General features: G+C 30.7%; 1 protein-coding gene across 2 annotated transcripts in view; it reads left to right on the top strand.

Annotated features, from left to right (window-relative positions):
• The window catches only part of LOC125856342 (phenylcoumaran benzylic ether reductase TP7), a 48,346-nt gene extending 33,826 nt beyond the window's left edge, over window positions 1–14,520 (top strand). Inside the window, exons 2-6 of one of the 2 annotated variants that reach the window (XM_049535860.1) lie at window positions 10,288–10,462; window positions 10,540–10,674; window positions 12,064–12,301; window positions 13,864–14,067; window positions 14,165–14,520. In XM_049535860.1, the coding sequence (XP_049391817.1) occupies window positions 10,288–10,462; window positions 10,540–10,674; window positions 12,064–12,301; window positions 13,864–14,067; window positions 14,165–14,331 (919 nt within the window). In that variant the 3' untranslated portion in view covers window positions 14,332–14,520. Of the gene's footprint in view, window positions 1–10,287; window positions 10,463–10,539; window positions 10,675–12,063; window positions 12,302–12,422; window positions 12,627–12,708; window positions 13,010–13,863; window positions 14,068–14,164 lie in introns of those variants that run through there. The other variant, XM_049535859.1, reaches the window with a different exon arrangement.
• The last annotated feature ends 73 nt before the right edge of the window (window positions 14,521–14,593 follow it).

Below are 14,593 nucleotides of genomic sequence, written 5' to 3'. Positions count from 1 at the left end.
CAAATGATTTTTAATCTATTTAGATCTTTTGAAAATCTTAAGTTTTCTTAATTTCTTTCAAAAAATTAAGTGGCGACTCTCTTTGAAAATCGATTTTTCTTTTAAAACTTAATTTCATTTTCGAAAACAAGTCTTTTATTTAATTTTCTTAGTAGAACAGTGGGAATGTGACTCCATTAGAAAGACAAGAGATATCCGATAGAAACTAAACAAGAATAAGGAGAAAATTAAAGTGGTTTCAGGGAGAAAAAAAAGTAGGCTCTTGATACCATGATAAGAATTGATAAATCAGAGACCGAAAAGAGTTGAAAACTATTTTGTATTTCTATGCTTTACAATTGATAAAATATCCACTATTTATATACAAAGTTACAAACATGATTCTAGCACAATATCATATCTTGCGCAATATCAATGGTGTGATTACAAAAGTGTACTACTTAAGACTTCTTTTAACAAAATATCAATACACTTGTAGTAAATGTGGTACATCAGGACATAACAAAAAGACATGCCCTAAGTTTGCTTATCAAACTTAACAATGATGTATTATTTTGCAATTTTCTTGATTGGTTTTTCTTTCTTCTTCCAGAACTTCTGAAATTTTCTAAGAATGATAACTGCAGATTATTACAACTTTGGTTATTCTTCAATAGTTTATTCCCATTGATGATTTTTTACTGCATATGTAGTTGGTATTGTCGTGTTTGGTTGAAATGCATTTATTAAATACCAACTTAAAACTTGCAAAAAAAAACAAACAACAACTTAGAGTAATACAACAAAGTTGTTGGTATACTGTTGGAGTAAATATAACATAATCCTGTCATATTATTAGTTATATATAGAGAGTAAAATGATGGTATTAACAACATATATTGAAATTCAAACGTTTGGATTATATACCAACATCACACATTGTTCTATTACAAAACCAAACGTACACCATTAAGGTTACACGATATATTCACCAAAAATAATGAACCAAAAAAATAGTGATTAAACTCTGAAATGAACAGAACAACCAATAATAATTTCAACAACACCAAGAAAAAATAAACACAGTATGTTATCCAGAGGAAAGTAATTTGATTGGATAATTTGATGAAAGTAGTCAAAAGTATCGGATCAACAATTATTGTTGTTCGCGAAGTTGAAGCAAATCATAATTCAACATCATTTTTAAACCGCTTTATCAAACACACAGTGCATTTTTTTTATAACAATACACTCATTAATTCTATCAGAGAATTCGTTGGCATCTCTAATACGAACTTCGTCAGGCGATTGAGTGAATGCATTCAATTCAAAAGATGGTCTTAAACAAATTTTGGGTGTGCTATCAATGACAACCACAGATTTAAGTCTAGGACTTTTATGCGGCGTCTTCACCATCGAATTGGAATGAGAGACGATTAAGTGGAGAAGATGCAAGGTTAATGAGATATGGATGAAGAAAATTGAAGGGTTAATCAATATACTGCTGAAAAAAGTAGTTCTAATATTTCTTAGAACTATAACTCAATTATTGATAAATGTACCAACTTTATTGGTACCATAAAAATCTTACTCTTATTTAGAAATGGCAGTTGAGGACGAACATTGCATTATGGATGGTACTAAAAGCTTATAAGGTTGTATATTAAAGATGTGACAAATGATAAGAATTCTGTAGTCTTATTGACTAAATGGTAACTGACTATTTCTAATGTCCATACGTGTCTTTTTTGGGCTAAAATTTTCCTATGCAATTGTATAGGTGTTATATTATGATGCTCACTTCAAAATTTTGACTTCAATTGTTTCTATTTCATTAGTTTACCATTTTCTATGTCCTCGTGATTTTTTGTGTTCTTGAAATACTTGTATTACTAACATCCGTTTGAGTTTTTTTTTTATAGTGATTGCCATTTGGGCATCAGAAAGATGAAGCATATCAGTGTTATAGTTCGTCTGCCGAAATTTGTGTCATGTGATATAATTAAAATTTTGAAATTCAATATTACTCATATATATAAGTGGGAGTTAATAGGACTAACACAGCATCAAATAGATGTACCAAAGGTAATATAAGTTGTATTGTATTAGGGCCCACTTCAGTAAACAAGTACTACTCCCCACTCATTTCACAAAGACACATGTACTATGTAGGGAGTTGGGAAGGACCAACAAGGACAAATCTGTAATTTTCTTAAGCTTACCTCACTCATATCACAAAGACACATGTACTATATGTAACACATAGATGCTTTTTATATTATCTATGGATTGATCCATTTTTCCCTTACAGTCTCATAATTCCAAAAGCGTTAAATTTCTCTTAATTTTCGAGTAAATATCTCAAAAGGACATTCAACTTTGAGAAATTATATTGTAAAATTATTCAACTTTGTTTTATATCAATTAAATCACTCAACTTTGAATATTTCTTTTATAAAATAACTCTATCAAACTTACCATAAAAATTATTCTACAAGATAAAATCATTATTTTCTAAAATATATTTACGAGAAACTTCTTAAAATATTTAAAAGTCATGAAAAAGTTAAAAACAATTGGCATGAATTTTGAACTTTTTAGTAAATTTGTGAAGCAAGTCGAACCCATTCGAGGGAACGTATGAAAACTGAACGTGATGAGGTATCCACTTTCTTCTCTTCCCATTTTATATTGTTCGTATTATATTTAAAAATAATTTCACCAATAATTTTTTAAAAAATTCATATCTTACACTTAATTCATTGATCCATGATTGTAATTTTTTGAAATGGAGAGTAATTTTTTTGTAATTTTTGCAGAAAAGAAGAATAACATATAAAAGATTGAGATTTGTGGGAGAGCAATTAATTTATTTTATCATGTTAAAATGTTTTTTATGGTAAATTTGATCAACTAATTTTATAAAAGAGTTCAATGATTTTATTGATACAAAATAAAGTTGAATGACTTTACAACATAATTCGACTGAGCTTTGAGATATTTACTCCTTAATTTTCACAAGTGTTGGGATATATACTATTAACCAAGTGTTAAGAAATAATATTTATTATAGAATAAATATTTGCTCAATTTTAATAGATCATATATTCGTTTATGGTGTCTATTTACTTATATAGTAGATGATTTAGTGTGTAGAGTTTTAGCTTATACACAGAGGATTAAATCATCGGTTCTTATAAGTATAAAGTTTTTTGTTCACAATCTAGGATGGAAATTGGACATGCCATCGGTACGATTGTAGCACAAGATTATATGTAATTTATCTTGATTATGGGAACGGTATAGTTCCAACTTCTTGTGCTAGTGCATTTTGTATGTATTGAACGGGACCGAGTAGAGATAGTTGTTTTAGACTGACTGACAAAACATATTCTCTAAACTATTAAATGTACTTATATTCTTAATCCTGATATAACTATTATGATCTGTATATATTAATTATCGTTTTGATTTATTAAAAGGTGAGATTCTGAGATGGGTCAATATGCCTGGTAAGTTGGATGATAATAATATATATTGGTGAACTAATAAGTTAGTTGATGGAATCCATGTCTCGTTATAGAGATTGATTGATATGCCTTTTTGAGAAACTTATAAGTTTTCATCATGTCAAACCTTGCAAGTGGATTTATGAATCCGACACATGAAATAAGTTAAGTAGTGCTCTAAAGGAAATTAATCATTAAGTTAAATTCGTCAGTAATTTAATTTATTGATTAGTATCTAAAATCTTAACATGAGGAATTACATAAGTGTTTAATGGGGAATTATGAAATATAAATAGAGGAGTGCAATTACGAATTTCTAGTGGAATGATTTGTAATTTATTATGGTAAGAATAATTCAAATTAATTATTTGGAATTATTTCCATAATAGGAAGCCTCAGTAATTAATTGTGTGGTCCCTCTAGTGCCCATATTTAACTAGAACTCAGAATCCTATTTCTTAGAAGAAAAAAAAGGAGTAGGCGTGGGTTTTCTTGTTTTTCAAGAAAACTGAGTTTTCTTCTCCTTTTTGGATTGGGGAAAAAATCTCTATAAATAGAGATTCTCCTAACCTAGAAAGAGATTGATTAGTTTTCTATTCGATACTTGCCCACCCAAGTATTGAGAGAGTTCAGATGTGAACTTGGGATCATTGTAGAAGTCCATGGCTATCTTGTAGATTCACTTGAAGGACTGTCTAACTTGGGGATTCGCTTGAAGGTATTTGTTCATTCTTCAAGAGGTATTTATCGAATTAAATTTCAGTATGATTATGTGGTCTAGCATAAACAATATTGGTTATCTATTATTTATGTAAGCATTAAGAATCTAGTATGCTTCCGCTGTGCATATAGTTTTCCAACAACAAGTGCTTTCTTCTTCCCTCGCTGAATATCGCTCTGTTTTCAGGAGAATATTTCTATCTACTTACGTTGTTCTTAACCTACTTCTCTTTTTAGGCATATAATATGTGTTTGTAAAAGTTTTGGCAAATGAATTTTTTATGCTTACAGTTGTTGTTGAGTGTTGGAAATTGGGGTGAATGTGTATAATATGTGTGCTAGAGTTTTGACATGTTTGTTAGCAAATGTTCTTGATTTCTACATGTATTATGTCTTTTTCATGTATTTTGTGTTCGTTATCAACTAATTTGAGGCATATAATGCACCTTATGCATTTAAATTAATAAATAATATGTTTGTAAAACTAAATCTCGGAAAAGAAGGTGTGAAGACAACAAAAACAAATACTATTAAATTTGAATGGTTGAAAGAATTAGGTGGAAGAAAGCCAATTAAAAGGGAAAATACATAAAAAATCCCTGAACTTGGTACGAAAATTTACTTTAGTACTTAAATTACACGGGTGTTTATATACCCCCCTTAACATCTTTTAAGTGATTTTTTTCAACCTTTCCATCACCAGCCCAGTTGAAGGCTGAGTGTTGCTGAGTCACACGCGTTTTCATTCGTCCACGTGTACATTAACAAAATTCCTAATTAATTGCTTAAATCTCCATAATAATTATTTTTAAAAAAAATAATATTGAGCCAAAAATTAAACCAATCAATGAATTTACTCCTCAATATACAAACTATAATTCAAATTTCAATTGCATTTCAGTTTAGTTATATGATACCACCTTCCTCAAAAATTTAAAAAATTATTTGCATAAAAATGAAAAATTATTAATGAATTGGGGGAAATCTCCATAGTTAATATTTTGCCAACAATATCTTCGATTTTTTTTAATGGCAGTCAACTTCATTCTGAAAACGATTTAAACTGATAAATCTAATAATCTTCTTTGATGTAAAAAATGGTGGGTGAATCAAACACCAAAAATTTTGTAAAAAAAAAGAAGAAAGAAACGATTAAAAATAGAAAAGAAAAGAAGAAGAAAAAATGTGGAAGAAGTTATATTTGAAAGTAAATGTTTACTTGAACTAAATGAAAAGAATAAAAAAGAGAAAGAGTTATGAGAAGAGAAAAAAAAATGAAGAAGAAGATGCAGAAAAAGAACAAAAATGGAAAAAAAAATGAAGAAGAAGATGCAGAAAAAGAAATATAGAGAGAGAAAAGTTAATTCAAAATAAAATATTAAAAAATTAGTAAAATAAATTATTAAGTATGTTATCCAATAAAAAGATGACATGTGTCAGTTTCTGGTGTCTTTTCCTTTCTCACCCGCTTATGAAAAGTTGGTGATACAAATTTTGCCACGTCACTCTTTAAGGGGTAATTAAATTCAATTCAAACTAAATTGGGGGGTAAAGAAGCACTCGTGTAGTTTAAGTACTAAAGTAAGTTTTCGTGCCAAGTTCAGGGGGAATTTTATGTATTTTCCCCAATTAAAATGATAAGAAAGAAAGAAGGAAAGAGGATGTGCATACAACATACCTATGGTGGCTTAATTTTCATTGGGAAAATTTCAGATGAGGTCTTCCATTTTGCAAAGCATTTTTTCTTAAAGCTAGGACAGAAAATAGATCAATCAAAAGAAATAGGGATATATCACGAAAAACACGTGTTTCATAGATGAAGATTAATCATTTTATTATCGTGCCTAAATCTCTATAAACATTTCTAGAATTGGTAGACACATTAATCCTACATTTTAAATGAGATATTATGCCGTAAAAATCGTATAAGTAGATCATACAATGCCGCCTTCAGTTACAAAGCTTAGATAAGATTGAAAAGGAAGGCGAAAATAGATCAAGTAAATCATATTTTCATTCATAGCAGTTGGGCTCTGTATTCATACTTTTTGGGATAAATATTAACATTTAGACATAATAAATAATATTAATTAAACTATACTAAGAAAAGCTAATAAAGATATTGTCCTTTCTGTTATAGCATTTTGAAGCTCATTGATAAAGTCATTATTTTTTTTAAAAAAAAAAATATTGCTTTAAACTACAAAGCTTTGCCTAACATGATTTTAAAATGCCAAGTCGATTGCAAAACATTAGATTTCTCATGTCTTTTTTAGTCTCAAAACTTGTGGCCTAAACTAAATTGCTAAGAGAGGATTACTCCAATTTGTAACAATGCACTAATTTAAGAAAGTTAGAGGTCTTATATCATTTACTGATTTTAGCATGCAACAAGGAAAGGCATGATCCATACAAGCTTATTATGACTTTCTAAGTCAAAATACTGTGAAATTTATTCAATTTGAATATTGCTTTCAACTGGACTAGAACAATATTAAGCATAATATATTACATATTTGAATCAAAATCTAGGTGCCCAAAAAATGAAGTTCAATTTTAATTTGTGGTTATCAAGTTTTGAGTAGTTTCCTTCTTTTATATACTCGAGTGAATGGAGTGACTTTCTTCTTTTATATATTCAAGAATTTCACTGGGTGTATTCACTACAACAAAAATATCTTTTAGCGGCAATAAATATTGACATTAATAAAGAGTGTTAAAGTCTTTACCGGTATTAGTTAAGTGCTATTAGAACCAATGTCGTTAAAGGCTTTAGGGACATATACAAAGAGTGTTAATTGCCGCTAAAAATACATATTTAACGGCAATTAAAAATTATTTTTTGCTAATGATTATTTTTGATGTAGTGATCTCAAATATGGTCATTTGATTACTGTCCATTTAGAAGATGCGTTTGATTAGAATACGGAAAAACTTATGAACAAAATTTGGAAAGGTAAGTAACACAATTATGTTCTACAAAAAAAATTATGTTCACTTTATAGCCTATGCTTCTCATTGGATCTTGTAAAATTAGTTACTTAATATTGTTCTATGATTGAATTGATTTATAAATTTCTATGAGCTCACTCCTATCTGCAAAAATCAAAGAAACTCTTCCAACATAACTTTCAATAGGTTAGCTCATTGTTGACACTTTCTATTACAAAACACATTTCTTTCCTTTGATAGTACCTTTAATCACAAGGTTTACAACACTTTTGTCAATGTCAAAAGTCCTTATACTCCACCTTTGTTGACAGGTAGCTCTAGTTCTAAAATTGGATAAACAACTCCCGTTCTAATAAGACATTAAGCAATGTGGACACCAAGGAAATCAAAGAGCAATACAAAAGTGTGAACACATGTAAAATCAAAGTTGCATCACTCCTTACAATTACTAGATGAAAAAAATACTTAGGCTACAAATGATATGTATATGCTAGATGTATTTAATTTTACGATGGTTTGATTTTATTATAATGGAGTCCGGATAACTCCGGATTTGATAAAATTATGAATAGAAATCATAGATTTCTCAGTAGTGCAATAACTAAAGCAATATACTGAAAGGGTCATCATATTATAGAGTTAATATCTCAAAAGGTCACCCAACTTTGAGAATTTATCTAGCAAAGTCATTGAACTTTGTTTTGTATCAATAAAATCACTAAACTTAGACATTTCTATCAATAAAATCACTCAATTAAAATTATTATTAAATAAAATATTGGCATAGCAAAATAAATTACTTGTATATTTTTATATCAGGTAAACACAGACCCACAAATAAATAAAATTAAAGAAAACATATTAAAAAAATTCGGACAGACTTAATCAAGGAAATAAATATTTTATGATATTGTTGTATAGTTTATGTCTTGATTTAATAAATAAATGAAAAAAAATTCTTAGTGAAACATATTTTGGTGTTACTGTAATACCATAATATTTAGTTTGCCTCCTTAATAAAAAAAATGAGTACAAGTACTTCAGCAAAACAACAAATTAAATCCAAAACAGGAAGAAAAACAATAAACAAATGTCAGAATAGAACAGGTAAGTATTATTAGTAATTAAGTTCTTCAGCGTGTAATTTATTTAGATGTTTCTTGCTATATATAATAGGTAAAGATCTTACTTTTCCTTCGTAATTCCATTGTTTGCTAACGTTAGATTTGTTTAAGCTTGAATAAATTAATTTTCAAAATTGTTGATAAATAAGTTTTGAAATTTAAAATTGTGTTTGGACATACATTTTAATTTTTTTTTTAAAAAAAACTGTGAGAGGAAGTGAAAAATTCTTAATGAGATTTCTTTAATTTTAGTTATTTGTGGGATTCATATTTATATGATATAAAAATAATAATTATTTTGCTATGCCAATACTTTTTTTAGTGATAAATTTGATTGAGTGATTTTATTGATAGAAATGTCTAAGTTTAGTGATTTTAATGATACAAAACAAAGTTTAATGACTTTACTAGATAAATTCTGAAAGTTGAGTGACCTTTTGAGATATTAACTCGAAACTATACTTACAGATTCTGTCAATCTTTTAAAAATTATTTCTCATGTATTGCGATTATTATGAGATAAGACGTGTTGTGAGAGTTCTTTAACAGTGTGAATTTTTGTATGCTTTACATGATATATCTATTTGAGTAGCCTTTATGTATTAACTTTTTTTTCTTGTCAATTACTACTACTACCTTCATTTTATCCCTTTATGACAAAAGGTTATACATTAAATAAAATTTAAGATTTCAAAATACATAAATTATTGAGCTTCGTGCCCCATGCGATGCACGGGCCTCCCTACTAGTTTATATAAAAGGAATACATTAATATTATCCCAATAAAAGACTAGAAAACGCAAAAAAGGAAATATTAAAAAAATATTGAAACGTGTGAAAAAAGGATTTCTAATATTTATTGGAACTATAACTCAATTATTGATAAATGTACCAACTTTATTGGTACCATAAAAATCTTTATATAAAAGGGAATACATTAATATGATAACAATAAATGACTACAAAAACGTAAAAAAGGAAAAAATAATACTCCCTCCATCCCATTTTATGTGGCACTTTTCGGATTTTGAGATTCAACCAAGTGTATCTTTGACCGTAAGTTTTTCATAGATCTTTTAAACATTTTGAATTATCAATTATTGTGACTTATAGTACTTTTTACATAGTTTACAAATATATAAATTTCATTGCAAAATATTTAAAGATTTCATGTGCGAATTCGTTGTCAAACTTAAATTATTTGACTCTCGAAAAATGAAAAGTATCATACAGAGGGAGTAATAAACAAGCGTGTGAATGTGGGTGTTTAAGGAGAGAGAATATTTGATAAATTTAATACTACCTAATAGCACTCCACAAAATAAACGTAGAGGGAGTAATAAACAAACGTGTGAATGTGGGTGCTTAAGGAGAGAATATTTGATAAATTTAATACTACCTAATAGCACTCCACAAAATATGGCACGAATTACTAACCGTCAGAGAGAGAGAGAAAAAAATTGGATAAAAAGATTAAATTAAATACAAAAATTAAATGTTTTGGAATCATATCTGACATGATTTGGGCATGATTTGGAATCATATGTGACATGATTTGGAATCATATTTAATATGGTCAGCACTAGTCACTACATTTTATACATGTTATTTTTGCATAGAAACTACTAATTTTATTTGTATCATTTTGTTTTGAAGGTATATAATTTATATCTATCTACGGCACTAAAAATACTAAATTTTGATATTTAAAGAATAATACTATAAAACAAAGTATTTATTGGCCATGCCATGTAAATGGTGAACAAATAAAAATAGACCAGTGTAGTAGGTTGATGCACCTCAAAGGAAGCAAAGACAATATTCATAAAGACAGCTAGTTGGAACAGCAAGGTCATTTTGGTAATTACAGCTCCCCACCTCATTGCATAAAATGATGTTGCCTTAGCATGTTTTATACACAAAACAACACAACTAATAAATTCTTGAGAAAGTTCTTTAATTTCAACTCAAAATCTTTAAGTTTTATTTTATCAAATGGCTGAGAAAAGCAAAGTTTTGATTATTGGAGGAACAGGGTGTATTGGTAAATTTGTAGTGGAAGCAAGTGCAAAATCTGGACACCCAACTTTTGCTTTAGTTAGAGAGACCACAATTTCTGATCCTGTTAAGGGCAAAATTGTTGAAAATTTCAAGAATTTGGGTGTCACTATTATTAATGTATGTATATTTATATGATGCATTTGTTAATAAATTGTATATGCAAGTATATTTTAGTTTCTTGTTTTTTTGAACAGGGTGATTTGTATGATCATGAGAGTTTGTTGAAGGCTATAAAACAAGTGGATGTGGTGATATCAACTGTTGGTCAAGTGCAATTGGCTGATCAAGTTAAAATCATTGATGCTATCAAAGAAGCTGGTAATATTAAGGTTAGTTACTTCTGGTTTTTCACAACGGGCTTGGACTTGAGACCTCTGGTTAAGGGTGTAAACTTGGGACAGAGGGAATGATGGTGATCTTGAATATAGTAATTGTTGATAAAGTTCTTGAATTTATAGATCACATTTGAATTAGAGAATTTGGAGTATCAAAGTGACCTTAAATCTATGTTGCTCGGATACTTCAATAATGTTGATGGTTGCGTGTTGGATCATCCAAAAGTAGTGTATTTTTGAAGGATCTAACATGGGTTCAGCAATATATTTGGAGAGTCCGAGCAACATACCCTCTAATTAAGGGAGTATTTGTCTCGTTGATTTAAGGTAATAAAATGAGTTAGATTACTAATTGTTCACTTGGCCTAGTGGAACATCTTGATCTGCATAACCAAGTGTATGACAGAAATATGCAGCAAGTTTGCGTAAATGCCTCAAATTTGGAAGAATATTTCACTAGAGAATCTGAAAATCATTTGAATTAATTATCTTGTTCTTAAAAATGACTTCCTTTCAAAAATTAAGAAAAACATTTTTCAAAACTCTCTTCCAATTTTAAATTACAATTTTTTTTTGTTGAAAAAATAAATTTAAAGCTTATTTTAAAAAAATATTTTCAACTTCAATTTTTTAATTTTTCAACCCTTGCCATCCCCCACCCCCCTCACCAAAAAAAATTATAATTTGTTTTAAAAAATATTTTCAATTTCAATTTTTTATTTTTTCACCCTACCCCTACCCACGACCCCCCATCAGCCTCCACCTCCCTCCAAAAAAATTATGTTTGTCTTTAAAAAATATGTCGAATTTCAAATTTTTATTTTTTCACCCCACTCCATCCCTACCCCCGACCCTCCACCCCTCCTCCCCGATCAGCCCCCTACCAGTCCCCCACCCCCTCCAAAAAAAATTAAGTTTGTTTTTAAAAAATATTTTTTAATTTCAAATTTTTATTTTTTACCTCATCCACCCCTACCCCCCACCCTCCACCACCCCCCCAAAAAAAATTAAGTTTATTTTTAAAAAATATTTTCAATTTTCAAAATTTTATTTTTTCATCCCGATCCCTGACCCATCCCCCAAAAAAATTTGAGTTTGCTTTTAAAAAATATTTTCAACTTCAAATTTTCATTTTTTCACCCTTACCCTCGACCCCCCCACCCACCCCCTACCCCAAAAAAAAATTTAAGTTTGTTTTTTAAAAATATTTTCAACTTCAAAATTTATTTTTTTTCACCCCTACCTTCGAGCCCCCCTCCACCCACCAAAAGATTATAAAATAAGTCAAAAATCTACTTATTTTCCAGGAAAACATTTTCCTTCATACCAAACACACCCAATGTGTTCACAGAGCTAAATTATCTTGTGCTAAAAAAAATTCAGAGGTTCTTCCCTTCGGAGTTTAGTATGGATGTCGATAGGATCAATGTTGTGGAGCCAATAAAGTCTACATTTGTTGTGCAAGCCCAAATCCGAAGAGCTATTGAGGCTGCAGAAATTCCCTATACTTACGTCTCATGTAACTATTTTGCTGGTTATTTCATACCAAATTTGGCTCAGCCATTAGCCACTGCTCCTCCTCGAGACAAAGTCATCATTCCTGGAGATGGGAATGTTAAGGGTAAGTTGAAAAAAATTACTCCATTGATTTGAATTTGGTACGCGTGCCAACAGAACAATTTCATGATAAAATGTCTCATTTTTGTGTACTTTTTTGGCTGCTTTGTTCTGTTTGTCTGCAGCTGTATTCAATGAAGAACGTGACATTGGCACCTACACCATTAAGGCTGTTGATGACCCGAGAACGTTGAACAAGTCCCTTTACATCAGGCCTCCCAAGAACACCTTATCGTTCAACGAGCTTGTGGCTATATGGGAGAAACTGATTGGTAAAACTCTCGAGAAAATCTACGTTCCAGGGGAGCAAATTCTCAAAGACGTCCAGAGTCAGTAATCTTTATATCATTCATCTGTTTCTTTCAATTTAGCATAGGTAATCCTGACAATGTATATTGCATACTGTTGCAGCATCTCCGATACCAATCAATATCATACTAGCAATCAACCACTCAACATTCGTGAACGGTGATCATACCAATTTTGAGATTGAGCCATCGTTTGGGGTTGAGGCCTCGGAACTTTATCCAGATGTTAAGTACACTACCGTGGAGGAGACCTTGGTCACGGTGTCTAAACTACACGTTTGATGTCTTCGATAACTCGAATAAACTGTTAGATGATGAGTGTTGTCAGACATTTTGTTTGGAAGTATGAGTGCTTGTTAACTATGTCATCAGAGACGGGTTGAATGATATGTTTTAAGTCTGTTTTTTCTGTCCATACTGCGTAGTACTATGTCATCAGAGACGGGTTGAATGATCTTGATTACAGTAATTGTTGATGAAAATTCTTGAATTTATAGACAAACATTTGAATTAGAGAATTTGGAGTATTAAAGGAACCTTAAATCTATGTTGCTCGGATACTTCAATAATGTTGATGGTTGCGTGTTGGATCGTCCAAAAGTAGTGTATTTTTGGAGGATCCAACATGGGTTCAGCAACATATTTGGAGAGTCCGAGCAACATACCCTCTAATTAAGGGAGTATTCGTCTCGTTGATTTAAGGTAATAAAATGAGTTAGATTACTAATTGTTAACATGGCCTAGTGGAACATCTTGATCTGCATAACCAAGTGTATGACAGAAATATGCAGCAAGTTCACCTAAATGCCTCAAATTTGGAAGAATATTTCACTAGAGAATCTGAAAATCGTTTGAATTAATTATCTTGTTCTTAAAAATTAGCAGAGGTTCTTCCCTTCGGAGTTTGGTATGGATGTCGATAGGATGAACTCTGTGGATCCAGCAAAGTCTACATTGGCTGTGAAAGTCCAAATCCGAAGAGCAATTGAGGCTGAAGAAATTCCCTATACTTATATGCCTTGTGCAACTGTTTTGCTGGTTATTTTTTAGCAACTTTGGTCCAGCCAGGAGCCACTGCTCCTCCTCGAGACAAAGTCATCATTACCAGAGACAGAAATGTTAAGGGTAAGTCAAGAAAAATTCCTTAGGTGGTGACTCCATTGATTTGAATGTGGTACGCGCACCAACAGAACAAGTTCATGACAAAATGTCTCATTTTTGTTTACTTTTTTTCTGCTTTGTTTCTGTTTGTCTGCAGCTGTATTCAATGAAGAACATGACATTGGCACCTACACCATTAAGGCTGTTGATGACCCGAGAACGTTGAACAAGTCCCTTTACATCAGGCCTCCCAAGAACACCTTATCGTTCAACAAGCTTGTGGCTATATGGGAGAAACTGATTGGTAAAACTCTCGAGAAAATCTACATTCCAGAGGAGCAAATTCTCAAAGACATCCAGAGTCAGTAATCTTTATATCATTCATATTTAGTCAAGACTACTGTTTCTTTCAATTTAACATAGGTAATCCTGACAATGTATATTGCATACTGTTGCAGCATCTCCAATGCCAATCAATATCGTACTAGCAATCAACCACTCAACATTCGTGAAGGGTGATCAAACCAATTTTGAGATTGAGCCATCATTTGGGGTTGAGGCCTCAGAACTTTATCCAGATGTTAAGTACATCACCGTGGAGGAGTACATTGGCCACTTTGTCTAAACCACACGTTTGATGTCTTCGATCACTCAAATAAACTGTTAGATGATCGAGTGTTATCAGACATTTTATCTGGAAGTATGAGTGCTTGTTAACTATGTCATCGGAGACACATTGAATGGTATGTTTTAAGTCTGTTTTTTCTGTCCATACTGAGTAGTACTATAATGAAACTACAGAAAACGGAAGATACATTCGCGTCTTTTTACTTTTTACATTGTTGCTCTACCATCTTGTACCAGATTTTAAGGTGTGATGTAATATG

This window comes from Solanum stenotomum, chromosome 2 (genome assembly GCF_019186545.1).
Source record: "Solanum stenotomum isolate F172 chromosome 2, ASM1918654v1, whole genome shotgun sequence".
Taxonomy (NCBI): Eukaryota; Viridiplantae; Streptophyta; class Magnoliopsida; order Solanales; family Solanaceae; genus Solanum; species Solanum stenotomum.
This window is presented reverse-complemented; position numbering and strand designations above follow the sequence as displayed.